This window comes from Ciona intestinalis, chromosome 10 (genome assembly GCF_000224145.3).
Source record: "Ciona intestinalis chromosome 10, KH, whole genome shotgun sequence".
NCBI lineage: Eukaryota > Metazoa > Chordata > Ascidiacea > Phlebobranchia > Cionidae > Ciona > Ciona intestinalis.
The window spans coordinates 101,242-119,544 of record NC_020175.2 but is presented as its reverse complement, the minus strand read 5'-3'; the positions used below and the strand labels follow the sequence as shown (position 1 = coordinate 119,544).

General features: G+C 34.9%; 4 protein-coding genes and 1 long non-coding RNA gene across 6 annotated transcripts in view; 2 read left to right on the top strand and 3 right to left on the bottom strand.

Annotated features, from left to right (window-relative positions):
* Window positions 1-672: 672 nt before the first annotated feature.
* LOC100178008 (arylsulfatase-like) lies at window positions 673-5,695 on the bottom strand. The gene is made up of 8 exons (XM_009861546.3): window positions 5,107-5,695; window positions 4,057-4,206; window positions 3,624-3,736; window positions 3,123-3,342; window positions 2,604-2,768; window positions 2,194-2,328; window positions 1,750-1,889; window positions 673-1,297 (listed from the first exon to the last, which is right to left on the bottom strand). Exons 1-8 carry the CDS (start codon window positions 5,339-5,341, stop codon window positions 950-952), a joined length of 1,506 nt encoding a protein of 501 aa, XP_009859848.1. The 5' UTR covers window positions 5,342-5,695; the 3' UTR covers window positions 673-949.
* Window positions 1,306-3,116, top strand: LOC113474580. The gene is made up of 4 exons (XR_003396271.1): window positions 1,306-1,422; window positions 1,773-1,866; window positions 2,272-2,413; window positions 2,913-3,116. It is a non-coding gene; the product is annotated as an uncharacterized LOC113474580 (long non-coding RNA).
* A 245-nt stretch (window positions 5,696-5,940) lies between the features above and the next one.
* LOC100185079 (M-phase phosphoprotein 6-like) lies at window positions 5,941-7,306 on the bottom strand. Its single transcript, XM_002122548.4, has one exon. The coding sequence runs from the start codon at window positions 6,949-6,951 to the stop codon at window positions 6,454-6,456; it is 498 nt and encodes a 165-aa protein (XP_002122584.1). The 5' UTR covers window positions 6,952-7,306; the 3' UTR covers window positions 5,941-6,453.
* Window positions 7,307-7,693: 387 nt separating this feature from the next.
* On the top strand, window positions 7,694-17,335 carry LOC100182718 (equilibrative nucleoside transporter 1). 2 transcript variants are annotated; one of them, XM_002122998.4, is made up of 15 exons: window positions 7,694-7,859; window positions 8,041-8,174; window positions 9,200-9,308; window positions 10,685-10,766; window positions 11,375-11,580; window positions 12,265-12,343; window positions 12,700-12,852; window positions 13,512-13,560; window positions 13,860-13,957; window positions 14,374-14,425; window positions 14,619-14,734; window positions 14,991-15,132; window positions 15,662-15,747; window positions 16,171-16,370; window positions 16,674-17,335. In XM_002122998.4, exons 2-15 carry the CDS (start codon window positions 8,159-8,161, stop codon window positions 16,786-16,788), a joined length of 1,503 nt encoding a protein of 500 aa, XP_002123034.1. In that variant the 5' UTR covers window positions 7,694-7,859; window positions 8,041-8,158; the 3' UTR covers window positions 16,789-17,335. The 2 variants fall into 2 exon arrangements, with proteins under 2 accessions (XP_002123034.1, XP_026692052.1); XM_026836251.1 differs by lacking the exons at window positions 7,694-7,859; window positions 8,041-8,174 and adding an exon at window positions 8,496-8,778.
* The window catches only part of LOC100180373 (dynein regulatory complex protein 8), a 2,731-nt gene continuing 1,648 nt past the window's right edge, over window positions 17,221-18,303 (bottom strand). The window contains exon 4 of the mRNA XM_009861545.3: window positions 17,221-17,637. Within this exon, the coding sequence (XP_009859847.1) occupies window positions 17,412-17,637 (226 nt within the window). The 3' untranslated portion in view covers window positions 17,221-17,411. The remainder of the gene's footprint in view (window positions 17,638-18,303) is intronic.

Below are 18,303 nucleotides of genomic sequence, written 5' to 3'. Positions count from 1 at the left end.
TTTTAAATGACTTATTCGTGAAGAGAATACATTTATATAAAGCTGTGTATCTGTTCGTTTCTACACAAAATCTCGTTCTAAAAGGCTTTGTTTTGTCCTAGCAATGTTTGTTTATAAATTTCACAAAAAGCAAAAAATACGTCAGCTGATCTGTGGGGAAAACCCCCTAGCAGAATGTATTTCAGGGTAATAGAGATCACATTTATTCGATCAAGTTTTGGCGCGCTTTTTTTGTTTGCACCGTCAACATGGCCATGAAGCAAAGATAAAACTTTTGATAAAATCCCAGGTAACATGGCGTCCCTTGTAGTACAGCACTCACATAACAAACCACAAGTTTATGTGTATTGTCAGATTATGTGGGTTAAAAGATTGGCAATTATTTTGAAGTATCTGGCGCTGTACTGGCCCATTATTCCCAAGACGGGAACGGTTGTAAATCTGGTGTTAATGAAGAATTTACTCCTCCCATCTCTCACCACTAACTACCAACCTCTCTGTAACATACCGGGGAATTCTACACTAGTGTCCTCAATTCCTGAATATTCTTAAATACGCCGCACAATTCAAAATTCATGCTTTTGTTGTTCCTGATCGTTAACGATATTGTTTTATAACTTGTGTTTTGTTGCAATGTAACATTAGGTATTCAACTTAAAATCTTGTATTAAATAATCCACAGGTTTGTTTTTATTCAAAACAGTTGTTTAAAACATTTAAGAGATGGAACATCTCAACATACAACCAATACAATATACTTATTGCAACATTTTAAATGCATTTAAGGATATAAAAAAGGACAGTGTAATCCACTCTGTAGCATTATATGCACTAAAAACTCATTGAAGAAACTTTGTTTCTTTGTTTTAATTAGTTTAGTTTTCCCTATCGTGTTAGAAAAAAATAAATTCAATGCATGTTATTTTTACCAAACATACATTGTTATTTGTTACAGCTCAGTTTTTCTCTTATCAGGATTGGGATAATTGCAAACACAAGAAGGGGGGTTGCAACATGGCTGTAGATCTTTTCCATGCCGGCCCAACTGTGATGCTACAGGCTTGATTGTCTTCTGATGCTTAGCCACCTGTTTTTCAACCTCTTCTATGATGTGGGCACGTGGTGCAGCTTCAAGGGGGAAGAGTTCCTCAGGATCAGTGTTAATATCGAATATCAGAGGTGGATTGTGTGTTGTTGTATTGGCGTAGCAATCAAAGTAATCCACGATGTTTTCAAGAGCTTTGCCATCAATGCAGTTTGAGTTGAACACATGGAGGTGTTGCGTGTGGAAATGAATCTGTATTAGAAGTTATGGAGAATTGTTTCACTTGTGGCAGGGCACTGACAGTGGTTATAACACGGGTGTTCTGTTTCATACACCTTGACCACTTAGGTCTTAGAAGTTACCACATATGTAACTTGGTGGGTTTTTGACTTTTTGTTTTTTCCTTGTTGACTGTCAATTTGGATAGTTTATAATGACCATGCGATTGCCCACCACTGTGAGTGCTGCTTCCAATACACCACTGATGAAAATAAGTTACATTCACTTAATAATAGCTTATAAATTGTTGTCCATTGCAGTAGCATAACAATTTGCCTACAAAGTAAAATGTAATATAAGCCACAAAGTTACATACATGGTAAGGGTAACTTGTAAGCGGGCACGAGGTGTATGAAACAGAACACCCGTGTTATAACTGTTGTAATCTCAAGGATAAATAAGTTTCACCCATTTAATGTCCTCACCTTGTATCTCCCATACCTCACAGCCATCAACCGATCAGAACAATAGTGGAAAAGAATTTCATGAACCTCGTTGTCATGGTTACTTAGAAGAAGATCGGAGATTGACATTCCATCGAGGTTTCCATTGTTTCCTTCATTACCTGTGTGATGTCATAGTCTAGTAACATCATATAATATCCCTGGTCATCTGCTACACTACATCATATGACCTCACCTATATAGAATATAGTTAGCATATATTTATATCAACTATACTTCAGATTTAGCATATAAGCAATACCCACACTCAGAGTTATATTTGTCATATAACATAACAAATTGTTACTTTTATTCTTTTCTTCAATTACAAAGATTCAATTAGTTACGTTACAAAGAAATTAGTTCTAAAAGTGAAGGAAAGGAAAATGGCATCAAATGACAACCATTGAAACACAAGACAGTTACCTGCTAGTTGAAGAAATGTTGGAAAAATGTCCATGGTGCTTACAACTTGTGTTTTAACACCTGGTTGTATCGTTCCAGGCCACCAAGCAACAGCTGGTACTTTGATCCCTCCATCCCATGAAGATGCTTTTCCTCCTGTAACATTAAAAGTCCTTGATCACCATGTTTTACAGCAACAACAGTCGCTGTCCGCTTACAAGTTACCACGTATGTAACTTAGGTGGGTTATTTGTTTGTATTGCAGATTTTTTTCTACACTCATTAGTAACCACTCATTATTAAACACTGGGTTGGAGAAATTACGGTTAAGTGTCTTGCAAGGACACGCCCATACCCACAATGGTAGCCAAACATGGTAAGTATTTGTGGACATTAGGTCCATATACATCGACCATGGTGGAAACCTTTACCTTTTAACCCCCCAGTGCTGCCTCCAGTATAACAGAACTCAACAGCTGGCCCGTGGTCTGACAGAAACATAACGAGGGTGTTTTGATCAAGATTTAAATCTTTAAGTTGGTTAACAACCTCCCCAACAGCCCACGACATCTCATTAACATTGTCTCCATATGAGCCTGTGGAATTTAAGTAAATACTGGTAAAATGAAACTTATTTATTCCTGCATGGCACTGCATGGACTGTCGTTACAACATGAGTGTTCTCAGTTTTGTTTTATACACCTTGTGCTGCCTTTTTTACCATGTATGTAACTTTGTAGGTGATGGCTATTTTAGATTGCTGACTTTTAGACAATTTCGACGACTCATTATTGACTACTGGCTGAAGCAACTGACATTCCAAGTCTCCTGGCGGAGGACACATTTGCCCACAAGGTGGCAGCAACATGTTTTGTACCCAGAACCCTTTGCCACTGAATATAGCACTGGTTAAACTGTTTACATTAACAGACACTTAAAGCACATCTTACCTCTCATTGATTTGTTGCAGAACTCTTCCTTGCAAAACATAGCAACATGAGTTTGGGGCAGCGACAAATACAGAAAAAATGGATTCTTCTGGTTCTCTGTAATAAATTGTTTCGCCCCCTCCACAATTTTGTCCGTCAACTTCTCTGGTATGATCGGTTGCTCTATGATTTCATCTTTGTTGGAAAGGAAGCATTTGATCTTCATCTTATCAACTGGATACTTGGGAACATATTGTTGGTTAGGGTTAAGGAGCATATTAGTTGTAACTACAATGTGAATAAGACTTTAACAAATAGGATGAAAATATACTTCCAGAGGAGCTCAATCAGACATAGTTTTGCAAGTGTGCCTCCAAGAAAAACAGAAATGTGTTTTGCTGGAATTTTTACAATTTTGGTGTTAGTCACTGAAGATTTATAATGAGTTTAAGAAACAGAACAGCCATGTTATAACAACTGCTGCCAACTTTAATTACATACCTTGATATAAAACCTACCTACCTCGCTTGGCGAACAGAACAAGTGAAATGTGAACGGAAGATTTGTCCCAACAAAATCAAACCCATGATGTTTTGGTAAATGTCTTCCATCGTTCTGTTTCAATTCATTTATACCTTGCAACAAAGTTTTATAAGTCTATCAGTTCTTTACCGGGCTCAGTATTGAAAAATTGTTAAAGGGTGAAGATGTTAAAGGGTGAAAACATTCATAACATAACTTTTACTTCAGGAATAATGCATATTACCAAAAGGACACAATATAATACATTAATGGGTAAAATTACTAAATGCTTGTGAAGCATGGTCACTACACCCTTTTAAGAACAAAATAACTTTTCAATTTACCATGAGGTAAATATACTGACTAAGACAACTATGGTAAAGAATATGTTTAGGTGTGATACAAATCTTTTTATGCAAATCTTGGTACCTACCCAGATGCCATTTACCAACCATTCCTGTCTTGTAACCAAGCTCTTTCAAAGCTTCAGCAAGGGTGGTTTCATTTTTGGGCAAACCACCAGCGTCGTTTTGGTGCAGTACGCGAGTGGGACCAACCATCCCACTATGTATTGGTAACCTGCCTATAGTTTGTGGTTGGTATGGTTGCTTGTATCAGATTCCCACACCTCATACTAACTGTTATATTATGGGTGCATTCTTATACACCAGACACACATGGTGTATTCACACACCTCGTGCTCACTGTCGAGTTATAACATGGGTGTCTTCTTATTCACCAGACACACATGATGTATTCACACACCTCGTGCTCACTGTCGAGGTATAACATGAGTGTTTTCTTATACACCAGACACACATGGTGTATTCATACACCTAATGCTCACTGTCAAGTTATAACATGGGTGTCTTCTTATATACCAGACATATGGTGAATTCAAACACACCTAATGCTCACTGTCAAGTTATAACATGGGTGTCTTCTTATATACCAGACATATGGTGAATTCAAACACACCTCATGCTCACTGTCGAGTTATAACATGGGTGTCTTTTTATACACCAGACACACATGGTGCATTCACACATCTTATGCTCACTGTCGAGTTATAACATGGGTGTCTTTTTATACACCAGACACACATGGTGTATTCACACATCTCATGCTCACTGTCTAGTTATAACATGGGTGCATTCTTATATACCAGACACATGGTGAATTCATACACACCTCATGCTCACTGTCGAGTTATAACACGAGTGTCTTCTTATACACCAGACACACATGGTGCATTCATACACCTCATACTCACTGTCGAGTTATAATTTGAGTCATGCTCACTGTCGAGTTATAACATGGGTGTCTTCTTATACACCAGACACACATGTTGTATTCATACACCTCATGCTCACTGTCAAGTTGTAGAATGGGATTTCATGTAGTCATGGCTATCTTATGCCAAGTTGCCAACATTACATTTTATTCTTGACTCCAAACTTTACAACACCCATCTTTAACAAACCTGTCAAAAGAGCAGCCCTGCTTGGTGTGCAGAGTGATGCAGCTGAGTACCATTGAGTAAACCTCATTCCTTCAGCTGCAAGATCATCAATTGGTCCCCTCTCTTGTGTGGGATGCCCATAAGACTGAAAGTCCCCATACCCCACATCATCAGCAAAGATAAGGACAAAGTTTGGTCTTGATAAAACTTGGTTGGCAAGGATAATTAAAAGCAACCATAGTGAAAACTTAAGCATTTTCAATGTTATCGTTTTAACAGAGTTTAATTCATTTTCCTAACAACCTTTTTAATACAAATTTTTTTTCATTATTTTGATTACAATAACTAATATTTTATTAAACAGTTTATATTTTACTCTGCAGAATTATCTCTGAAAGTTATAAATAAGCCGTTGAAGTTGCATTTATCTTGATTAAAAGTCAATCCATTTTTAAGTGTCTTTTATGTTTCAATGTTTTTAAATTGGTGAGTAAATTTACATTTAAAGTTTGCCAACATGTAAATAACATTGTGTAACTAGGACAAACATAACACCTGTGTTATAACTATTGCTGTAGACCCACCGCAAAAGGTTAAATAAATTACATTCATCCTATTAATGCACACAAACATTTTAACGACCTGTTCAAGTATAAGACGTTAGTATACGAAATAAATGAGCCAGAAGATTTACTTTAAATGTTATACCTAGTTGGAAAGATTCATTTTAGGCATCATACCCTAGCTGTCATTGTTATCTTTGCATTTAATAAACATAAGAAAAGTTCATAAACCCCAGGCCAACCACTTTCTCTACATGAAAAACGACTAAAAAATACTTCAACTACCAACACATCGTTAAAGAATTTTAGTGTAATGGTGTATTATAGAACACGTTGTCATTTGTTACATGATAAACAGGAAGCTCGGAAGTAATACAACTTCCCGTTTTGTATTGAAACCAGCTGTGAAAATTTGAGGTTCATGTTTACTGTTGTACAAAACAATTTTGTTAAATAGGATTCTATTATTATTATGGAGTTCTTGTGAATATGATATGATTGAACCAGATTTGGTGCACGACAATATTTGCATACTTTTGCGCCACGTAATAATATCAACCCTACTTAAATGCTAAAGCATTGTCAAGCAAATTGTGAATAATATCCTGGAAAATTTGAGCTTTTTAATTTGAACAACAAGTTTATTTACAGTTGGTAACAGATATTGGATATTACCAAACATTTTCGCCAAAAACAGAATCCAAAAAAATAATAATAGAAGATATTTTTCCTCCCAGAAATTAAATTACAACTTTAATATTGAGTGTTAATGGCACATTTAATAAAATAACTTAAAACTAAACTATTAATCCAGTTCTGGTTTCATAAATCCTTTATTATCAAGTTTTGGAACTTTTTTCTTAACATTTGTAACATTGTCTTCTAACTTTCGAGATTTTTTATTTCTGGGTTTCGTTTTCGTAAATCTTTTTGCGACATTTCCTACAAGAGAGTTAAATCTTTCCGTCATTTCTTCGTCAGAGATTGAAACATCACTTTCAACTTCTACATCTTTCTTCGTAAATTCTTCCATTAACTTCTCAATCACTTTATTATACCCACCGTATGAGAGTCTCCCATATCTAAAGTTATCGCATAAGTTATAACTGTCTAGTATCAAATACTTGCAAGGTTTGGCTTCAATGTTGGGTAAATCAAGCTCCCAATGCTCGCTGGTAACTCCTCGGTTCTCACTTTCCTCGAGTTCCCGCTTCGCCTCCTCCCCTAGGCATCTCTGCATGAACTTCATCTTCCGGAGGTTGAGAGACAACTTTGATCCTTCCTTCTTTTCTTGCGTCATCATGGACTCACTCGCGTGCTCCTTAGATTACGGAATATGTAATTTGCGTGTTGTAATATATCCCAAAATGTGTGTGTGTGGTCCTTTTATATTTTCAATACAGATGTAAGTCTTGAATGAATGATTTGGTAATCTGTTCTAGGTCTTGTTTTACGATCTTTTAATGAAATATATCTCAAGTTAAGACCAAATTGGAATCTTTTGTGCAATCCCTCTATATCTTACTCTTATATAAATGTTGTATTGTTCACAGCTGTAATATATTCCAAATATAGAAAAGCTTTCAATCTGCCTTTACAAATACAAAGCACACACCTTGTGCACAAAACTTTGACTCCACCTATACCTTTAACAAGAATACCCTAGATAATAAAGAGGACACTTGTTAGTTAGTTTAGATGTGTAATTTAAACATGTCAGTTCTTACTCAAAAGATCTGTTGTATTTTATTACTCGTCTTTTTGCAATCCCAGAAAAATAATAATAGCATGTAACAGCATAACACAGGTAGCCTACTTTTTGGTGAAAAAAATTAGATAAAGTAAAAACGTAATTATAGCTTTCTATGTTAAACAAACGAACAACTGTAACTGCTTTTAACTTTATAAACCATGTTCTGTTTCGTGAAGTTCGTATATATCCGGGTTATAAAAGCACTCAAGACCTCAAAACACTTCGCACGTGTGGGAGCTTTAACATCTCTATGGTTTCCGCCACGCTCGATTGAACATAATCAGCTGTTGTTCTTTTATGACGTCACTTTAGATACTTGTTGACATCGCGAAAGCGAAGAAACCGCTATAACCCCCCAAGGACATTGTGTTGACTTTCTAATTTGTTTGTTATTATTAATACTTGCAAGACAACAGCTACGGTTGAAGCAAATGTGCCTAAATTCACAATTATTAGAGGTTCGTAAAAGCACTGTTGTTTTAAATAACGTAAATTTCGTTTTTCTCTTTTGGAGTACTGTAGCGAAGATTAAATTAATAAAAACAAGGAAGAGAAAAGTATTAGCAGCAAATCGACACTTTGTTGAAATACGATTAAATATATATTCTTTGTGAAACTTATTTAAACGTTTCAATTCAGGCACAATACAAGAATTGGTACTACATGCGTGCGGGCTTGTGTTGCGCCGACGCCGGAAGTTATCAGACGAAGGAATTGTTTTGTTTATATTAGGAGTGGCAAAAAAAACTGCTGAAGAATGAACAACGAGCGCGGTAAGTGTGTTTGCTGATCGGCAGATTTTGTTTGCTCCGTAACAGTGTGTGTGGTATAGGGGTGAATATGAAACTAAGTAAATAAGTTGCACAATAAGGTTTTATGTTAAAAAGTTTGCAGATTTTATTAAATTCATTGCATGTTTTGTTTGCTTTTTGTGCTTTTTCTGTCTGTATAATTGTAATCATAATTTGTGTATATATATATTTACTGATTTTATATTTTACTTTATTGCTGCATTTCTTTATCCAACAATTCATAATTTTGTTTTAAAGTAATTTAATTGAGTGTCCAAGATTCAACATTAATTACAATTAGTGAATTACGGTTCAAAACAATTACTAGAAAGTTCACGAAATGTAATCTGAGTTCAGATTTTAGACTTTACACTCCCACATTGCGCAAACATATTGCACAAAGTAGTGGATTAAGCAAATGATTTACGTCATAAAGACCACGCAGTAGATGCGTTAAGCTGCTGAAATCTTTGCTGGATAAGATTTCCAAGCACGGCTATTGATTTCCCTCCTTTGTATGGCTGGCATACAAGTTATTTGCGTAACCTCTTTATTTCTAATTTAGGAATATTTGGGAAGTCGTAAAGTGAGTATAACGTGGTGTTGGGCAACTGTTAACACGTGGTGTATAGTCAGCAATGTGTGGCTCAGGGTTTCGTAATCATTGATAAAATTATGAAAGATATATGATTATTAGGTAACAAAGGAATATTTAACACATCTTATACTGCATAGTGTTTAGCAGTCTTAGAGAAGTCAGTTGTCAATTTTCCAAGAAAATGGAAGAAAGTTTATAACTTTACAAAAACTACTTTAAGAATCTTAAACAGTTCTAATACAAGTGGATTTTTTATACACGTTTAGACAGAATTTTTAAATTTGTGCTGTTGCCACCTGGGGTTATCAGGCATAAAAGAATATTCGTAATTTCTCAGATCTAATGTTTGGTCTGCCATGCATTGACATTATCAGCGTAAACTTCGATTTTTAATAATTTTTTTTCTCAGATCCAGATTTTTTAGAGAGTCGTAACTTGCTGGCTTCTGATTCGCCGAACAGCTCAACCAATCCCGTCAGCAACCAGGAATCCATAGAAATGCCACAACCCGTCGATAGGTGATTTCTATTTAAAGTTTTTGAATTAATATTTTCGTCATTGATTAGTATATCTATTAATAATCATGTAAGTGTATTTAAAAGTTTCAATCTACACATATAACATCTATTTTATAAAATTGTTTATATATGGTATATTTTATGGTAAGCAACTGTTGTAACTGTATATACTAGGGCTGTGGAAAAGTTAGCGGTTAACCAAACCTATTCTGTTAACCACTAATGGAAAGTTCAAATCCTTAACTGAATTATGAAGTCATAACGCATACACGTATATCAATATCTGTCTTATTTACACAAAAGGCGCGTGTCCGCGTTCGTTGACCGGTGCTTCGCGATAAGACAGAGTGCGCAGCAACGCTGTGGTTTTGATCGTGCCATACATGGCGATTACGTCAACAATCTCGATTGTTAATATGGCAGGGCAACTTGTGTGTAACATTAGCATGATAAACAACTTCAATGTTTTCAAAACAACTTCAATGTTTTCCTCAACCAAGCCGCATGTTTATTACGAAATAGCAGGCATTCACATGTGGGTTTATTGCATCACAATAGTGATTGTTTAGCCTGTCAATAAATTACGACTTAATAGCAATTCACACGTTGATAATTTGCGTCATAATTGCAATTCACACATTCATTATTTAGCCTGCCGATGCTTTAAATCAGGTTTCAATACGAATAAGAAAGCATTACTTTGACGTAAAGAACGTTTGCGTGTGTATTGCAAGCATAGTCTATACGTACATCAAAAAGTTGGCCTTAAATTCACAAAAGCGATAAACAAGACGCTTTTATTGGGAATACAAAACTTAACGGTTAAGCGAAAAATGGGAAAATGCACAGCCATAAGCAAAAAATGGGAAAATGTACAGCCATAGCATATATAATATGTAAATTTAGGTCAGCGTAAGCGTACATAAGGTCTTTAAATGTATTGCAATTCGTAACTCTTGTTATAAAAGAAAGAATATAATTTATTTTAAACATAGCATCATTATCAAAAGTTACATTGGTGGTAACGTAAAAGTAGGCAAGAGCTGTATGATAAAGAATACCGTGTTATAACAGCTATCATTGCCCGCTATGCCAAGATAAAATAAGTTACATTTTAATGGGTTGTATAAATTGTCAGCCATATACAGAAAGAAGTAATCACCCACAAAGTAACATACGTTGTAACTTGTAAACAGGCACAAGGTGAATAAAATATATCTTATAAAGTGTGGAGTTAAAGTTTTTTCTTTTCTAAGTGCCACTCAAATATAACTTGATAAAAGTTTGATAACAATTGCTTTTCACAACAATCCAGAATAACTCCTTTGTTGAAACCTTTGTTTTGAAAATAAAGTTCCATATTCTTGTGTTTCCAGATTAAATGCGGTTTATTTCTTCTTTTATATGATTGGTCTGGGAACACTGCTTCCATGGAATTTCTTCATCACAGCTAACGAGGTGAATTTATGTTTGGGATAAAGTTCCACCACTAATAGCATTGTATGGTTGTGCAATTATGAACATATAGTAGGGTGGGGGAAGATGGGACTCCTTCTATTCTATTTTCTCGTCCATTTTGGTAGTAAACAAAAAACATTCAAAGAATTATAATGGGACTCCCATAGACCGTTGTTAATTCTTTAAAACTTGACCAGAATGTTTGGATATTATGTGCTGAAGGTGTCTTGTCTTCCCCACCCTACTATATGTTCAAATTGATAGAATTTATAAACACACGGGTTGGCCGCATGGTAGGAATGTTACAACCAGACTAAGATAAGCAATCTTGGTGTTTGGCAAATCTGGCTTAAATCCCATGTCCTCCCATATAGAGTTGCTAAAGTTATTTGCCACAAGTTATCGAGGATAATCTACTCCTTACTAAGGAATCTTTAATACATACTCACATAATACAACTTTTGTTTCTTTATTTATGGGAGCGAAGATTAAAAATTATACACAAGAATAAAAATGGAGATCCAAATGATAGTCGTTTAACATGCAGTCTTTAAAAATCCCTAAACCTTCATTAGAGTATAAGTCACAATATGTTTATTTATCTTCAGTATTGGATGTTTAAACTTCAAGACAAGAACAGCACAAACTCCACTCCTATTCCACAAAACTTTACATCTGGCAACACTACAGCTTCACCACCTGGAAGCACTGCTGATTACAACAGTCTACAACTCCTGTTTCAAAACGCGCTCGCACTTTGCGCCATGCTACCCAATGTTGTCTTCCAACTTCTTAACACAGTACTTCAACAAAGGTATGAATGTGATGTCATAGTTACTGTTGTTAGGGTTGTCAGTTTGTCACCTTTTTCCCTGCTATTAGCATTTTTGTAATGTTACAGAGATATATGGTAATAAATACAAGGTATATTAACACATATTTGTGGTATTATAGTATATGCATAATGTTAGCGTCTAGCGGTGTTCACTCTGCTGTTAGGTGTTATGCAAGCGAACAAACCAAAGTATATCTTATTGCATATTTTGTATTAAAGTAACATTAGTGGCATCTGCTTGATGTTAGTAAGGCCTAACTAAGGTTACATGTCACTGAGTGAATCCAACTTTTAAAACAAATGCAGCATTGGATCTTTGTACCAGAGTTTTATATTAAATCTGTTTGTATGAAACAGAACACCCGTGTTATAACCACTGTGGTCGCCCGCCACTCATTACATACATGTGCTCAAACTGCACAAATAGTTAAATAATTATTACAAGATCTTATGGAACCCACACAGTATAAAGTTGTTATAAGTTTATCTACATTCTACATGAAATCAAATATGGTAGTAACGTTTTTCACGTCATATTCCAATGGTTATGAATATGAATGACATCATTGTGTGGTAGTAGTGGTTTTATGATGTAACAATTATATATCAGATGATTATTCTAGTTTATTACCTATGATGTCATAATGTGTATTTTGATTTCAGAATAAGCGAAAAGACACGGATGGTCACTTCACTGCTTATAATGAACTTGTGTTTCGTGGTCACTGTTGTGTTTGTTAAGGTAACTTTTATAGCTTTTATGAGGTTATAAAAATTTACCACATTCGACATAAGCCAATCCTGAACCTGTATAAAGAGAGCCCATCTTATCTGTGATACGGATGACATAAACAATTATGTTTATTTGCTTTCAGAACGAACATAACAGCCCATGTATTACATATATTTATGAAACAAACAAAACTCAAACAAAGATGAATTTTAAATGTTTGAAAATGAGGACAATTGTGTCATAGAAATCAAATGAACTTATTTTCTTTTTGAAACTTACCAGAAAATACTTTTTCACCTAATTTATATGATCTCTATGTTTCATACGATTAATTACCTCACAATAATCGTTAAATTGTTGAACAGATTGACACAAGTTCGTGGCAACAATTATTCTTTGGCCTCACAATGCTGATTGTTGTCATTGTGAACTGTTGTTCCGCCATCTGTCAATCATCTGTGTTCGGTATGGCTGCTTCGTTACCACCAAGATATACACAGGCTGTTATGGCTGGCCAGGTAAGGGCAGTTTCAATGTATATGAGGGTGTCTGGGTGTAGATATCAATTGGGCCAAATATACTTATATCTTAAGTCTCGTTACTTTCATATATGTCACACTGAATACATAGACATACATTTCTTGCATTATGCTCTTTATTATGGGATGTATTTAAACAATCACGGTAAGGTATTTATACATATTTGGGTAACAGACCTACATCCCAGGTCTCAGTTGTTTGTGTCTTATCCATATAGAATGGAATCTCTGTTGTTAAGTGTCTATAAAATACACCAGTGGGTTATAGATGGTAGCACCCTGGGTGTTGGGGTAATAGACCTACATCCCAGGTCTCAGGTGTGCCTCACTGAAGACCCCACCCTTATAGAATGGAATCTCTATTATTGAGTGTTTATAAACTGCCTCAGTGGAGTCTAGATGGTAGCACCCTGGGTGTTGGGGTAATGGACCTACATCCCAGGTCTCAGGTGTGCCTCACTGAAGACCCCACCCTTATAGAATGGAATCTCTATTATTGAGTGTCTATAAACTGCCTCAGTGGGGTCTAGATGGTAGCACCCTGGGTGTTGGGGTAATGGACCTACATCCCAGGTCTCAGGTGTAAAAACCTCACGATGTTCAATATATCAACCCATCTTACCATCCATGTATTACAGGGCATGGGAGGAGTTTTTGCTGCTCTTGCAATGATTGCTACTTTATCTTGTAAGTTGCTGTTTTTATTTTGTAAAAAGTACCAAAAATATTGACCTGTTTGAACAAAACATCTATTAAATTAGAAATGGAGAATAGTGATACATAAAACAGTATTAATAACATAACATTATCTTCCAGCCATGCTTTTGCTTGACACTTAGGCTTAAGTAAAATGTTTTTTTAAGACTATCGTTTTGCTGCTAATTTCCTATTTTTGTTGTTTTGATTAATCTGATCTTTGAAGAGATAAAGAACCTTCTTATTTACAATAAATACAAGTATTGAAACATAGACATCATATTCCACAGTCAGTACAGGACCCACCAGCAGCGCGTTCGCTTTTTTCCTCACAGCTGTCATTGTGTTGTCACTGACGTTGCTTTGTTACATCATACTTGCAAAGAATGTAAGTTAATAATAATCATAACCTGCTTTGTAACTTAAATGAATTCCACCAATCTGACCCTGATCTAGTGCTTATAAAGGATGATTTCATTATTCTTGTGTAATGAAATACAGTAAGGATCTTGTGCTACGAAAACAAAACAGACCAAAATTTCGTTCGACTTGAAATCGTCTGTTACGTTTTTGTAGCACCAGATCCTAACTTGCTTTATATTGGAAATAACTCTTCTGTTAAAAAAATGTTTTCCTGTTTTATTTAGTTTTACATGTTCAGTATGCTGTGTTGTGTCTTGCTGTATGGCAGATGAAACAATGGTTAAAATTAACGTGTTTTTTCGTAAGAGCTATGTTTAATATTATGTGCTGCATGATATTGGTAACATCGCATTGAAATATAAACGCCTCAATATTTTATAGAAATTTTATCGTTACCATCGAGGAAAAACATTTAGAAGAAATTCTACAAAAAGTAAGAATTCTGTAAAGTTTGTGGATTTGTTTTATACCTGACTTACAGTTTATATGATATCTATGTATTACAACTTGCTATATTAGGTCATGTATAATATCTATGGTTATACGCGGACGTTACAATTTATATGATGTCTACATTTCAATGTATAGGGTGTCTATGTTTTTATGAGATGTCCATGTTTCACCAGATCGAAGCCAGAAAGCGCTTGTGATCAACGAGAACAAACCTGACCACACGAGGGCGAATGTGTGTGTGGAATCCGACGAAGATAAACCTTTGTCTCACAATGGAACAACTGTGAAGGTATGTGATGTCATAATGGGTGTTTGTGATGTGATCAAACATAGAATGAAGGAGCATGTTATGTGACTTTATTGGGTTGTTGTTTTATAAAACTACCTGTTCAAAATACTGAAGTGTTGGTCAAAATAATCTCCCGGGTAGGTTCCAGACCAATGCTCTCTATGGGACCTGTGATGTTGGCTAGAGTTGCAATTACTTTTGCAAAGTTACAACAGAGTTAGCATTCAAAATTAATTATTTAATTTAACATCCACAGCCAGTCCCGCCCATGTGGATAATCTTCAAGAAGATTTGGTTACATTGCTTCTGTGTTTTCTTCACCTTCTTCGTCACCCTGGCTTGCTTCCCTGCTATCACTGTCAACATTAAGTCAATGTCAACGGGACATCTCTGGAATGGTGGGTTGTCATTGGTTGGTTTGAATTCAACCAAGGCTGTGATTGGTCGGTTTGAATTTAACTAAGGCTGTGATTGGTTGGTCGGTTTGAACTTACTTTTTGATTAAATAAAACCTCCAATTGAAATTTTGAGAGATTTTTAAATCTCCTTAAATGTTCTCCAAAAACAAGTTAAAATCAAACATTACAGTCCATTGCCCATATATGTATTAATGTATATATATATATGTATACACTTATTCTATTTTTTTTTTATTCTATTTTAACTTCTGACATAACTGAACATGGTTTAGTTATTGAACCGATACATTTAAAAATAAAGACAACTATGTCATGTAAATACATGGACTGTATTATTTATATTTAACTGACAACGAATTCCATGTTTTATGATTAAACCCATGTTAAACAAAGTAGAGATAAATATAGGAAATGTTATGTGACATATGACTTCAGTTACAAGACCACGCATGTTAAACTACACGACCACATCTAAATAACTAACTTATATCAATATTGTTGGTTCCAGATGTTTATTTCACTCCAGTTTGTTGTTTCTTGATGTTCAACTTGACCGATTGGCTTGGGAGGTCAATTGCTGGATATATTCACATTGTAAGTAACAAGGGGGTTTATATTATATTTATATTTCACTTGTTGTTAATTTTTAGAACTTTTTTGAGTAGCCTATAGTACTGGTAAGACTGATATAATTATTAACCAAGCTGTATACTACTTGTGTATTATATTGTATATAACTACTACCTACCATGAGTATTCATTACATATCATATATAAAGTTATACAAACCATTAGTTGTTGAGGTTAAAAATAATTTTCCTGCTTAAAATGATGTCTTTCTAGTACAATATAGTTTGAGAACCACAGGTTCAGATTTATTACATAAAACGATGATGTTTAAAACTCAGCCTTAATTTGAGAGCTGGTATGAATATGACTTTACTGTATTAATTAAAGTTTTTTTTTAAATTTATGTTTTCATTTGATTATTTTTAAATAAAACACTTATTTTCACAGCCATCTGAAAAGAGCAGAATAGCACTTCTTATTTCTGTTCTCATAAGAGGGGTTTTCCCAGCATTATTTGCATTATGTAACATGCAACCAAGAAATGCTCCCGTCATTTTTACCAACGACGCGTATTATATTGTTTTTATGGTTTTATTTGGTCTTTCCAACGGACACCTGAGCACATTATGCATGCAGTATGGGCCTAAGTAAGTGGAGTGTTTGTAATCTAACATTTATAGACACCGAGTGCTACTAAATACGTGATAAACAAAATAAATCTAACTAATGGTGTAACTAAAGAGATATGAATTGATTCAGATACCCGCATCACCAGTCTCTTGTTTAAACGGAGCAATTTTAATATTTATTGATAATTTGTATAACCATCTGTCAAAAATACAAAACTGAAGTGTTGGTCAAATACAAAAACCCTATATAAACACCGGTGAAAAGCGGTGCAACCAATTCAAGGTTATACCCAACTTTATAAATAAACCAATATTTTATAGATTGGTCACCTCGGAAAATGCAGGCACCGCTGGTTCAATGTTAGCTTTCTCACTTTGCCTCGGTTTGGCGTCGGGTGCTGGCTTTTCATTTGTTCTTAAGATGATTATAACATAATCAATATTGTGATATCATAAGTGGTGTAGTACTTCAAAATCGTACTTTGTTATGCAATAGTCAGCAATAGTCACTGAAATTACTTTTAGAAACCTCAAATTTAACTCAAAATTTTACAACTACTGCTTTACTATTGAAAAACTAAAACCTCGCATGTGCTGATCACTTTTAGCTGCTCCGCTTAAGTTACAAACTGTTCCAAACTCGTTGTACTGACATTATAACTTGTATATTTTGTGTATATTTTAAAAGAGCAAGTTTTTCACTGTTAAACTGCTTTTACCACACTGCTTTTAATAAGACTTCTAAGAGTGAATGATGCATCGTTTTAATGTTTACCGTTTTAATACTTATTTGCTACAAGTATTATTGCTTGACCATAAAGAGCTATTGGTATATGTTTGTATATTGTAACAAATGTTGTTCATTTTGTGTTGAATTTGTATGTTTTAATTGTTCCCTTTAACATGAAATGTACACTTGTAATAGTCATCCCGTTTTAATTTTTTTTTGTTTTTCCAAGAATAAAATCTAGATTATAACGTAACAGTAATGATAACTGGGCAACAATTGAAACGAGAAAATATATGATATCTGTGAAGTAAAAACAAGAGAGCGATTGGTTATGAATCTTCAACTGCCATCACAGAAACATAATCTTTAAAAAGGACGACGCCCCTGTCAGGATCCACGGCTGCCGATAGAAATTCATCGAGTTCTTCTTGCGTAAAAGGTTCCCCCTCCTCCACCATGTACTTGGTGAGTTCCTCCTGAGATAAAAATCCTTTCCTCTCGGTATCAAGGACCTCGAATGCTTTGAGAAGTTGGTCCTCAGGTGCTGGTTTGTATCTATGTAAGAGGGTGGTTGGTTTAGTGGTGGGTGTAATAACATGAATGCAATATTGTAGTCTAAGGTTACATATTTGTTAACTTGTAAGCTGGCACCAAGTGTATTAAACAGAACACCTGTGTTACATAACAACTGTCGTTTTCCCCTTTCGTAGATAAATAAGTTACATACATGATAATTCGTAAGCAGGTATGTATCAAACAGAACACCTGTATTCTAACTATTGTTGTTGCCATGCGAGGATGAATAAGTTTCAATCAATATATTTCAGTTGCAGTGCAAGCATCTAACCAGTAGCAGTGGCTCTATTGGAGCATTGCAACAACGTGATGTATTGAATATAATAAGAGATTCATTCGATTCAAATGTTTTAGTTTAAAGGTGGGAAAAGATTCAATATGAAATATCTTTCTAACACTCCAGATTTATTTTACCTTTCTACTTTGTTCTAAATAACTAAATCTTCACACCATACAAATAAAATCATTTGTTCCTAATAATGCCTTTGAATAAATGAATGTAACTTACTTTATCCTGGCGTGGCCCGAAAATGACAGTCTTTTTTACATGAGTTTAACACCTCGTGCCACCCTTACGAGTACCATGTATGTTACTTTGTAAAGTGATATTTTTTTTTATGTATGGCTGATAAATTTGGCACCCAT

Excerpts from the sequence above, each read along its gene's own strand:
- LOC100178008 (XM_009861546.3), bottom strand. The coding sequence starts at position 5,341 with ATGCTTAAGTTTTCACTATGGTTGCTTTTAATTATCCTTGCCAACCAA. Across the intron at positions 3,737-4,056 it reads GGTTGGTAAATGGCATCTGG|GTATAAATGAATTGAAACAG; the intron begins GTAGGTACCAAG and ends CTTTGTTGCAAG. Across the intron at positions 1,890-2,193 it reads AACATTTCTTCAACTAGCAG|GTAATGAAGGAAACAATGGA; the intron begins GTAACTGTCTTG and ends GACATCACACAG.
- LOC100185079 (XM_002122548.4), bottom strand. The coding sequence starts at position 6,951 with ATGATGACGCAAGAAAAGAAGGAAGGATCAAAGTTGTCTCTCAACCTC.
- LOC100182718 (XM_002122998.4), top strand. Across the intron at positions 12,344-12,699 it reads TCACTGTTGTGTTTGTTAAG|ATTGACACAAGTTCGTGGCA; the intron begins GTAACTTTTATA and ends ATTGTTGAACAG. Across the intron at positions 16,371-16,673 it reads TGCATGCAGTATGGGCCTAA|ATTGGTCACCTCGGAAAATG; the intron begins GTAAGTGGAGTG and ends AATATTTTATAG.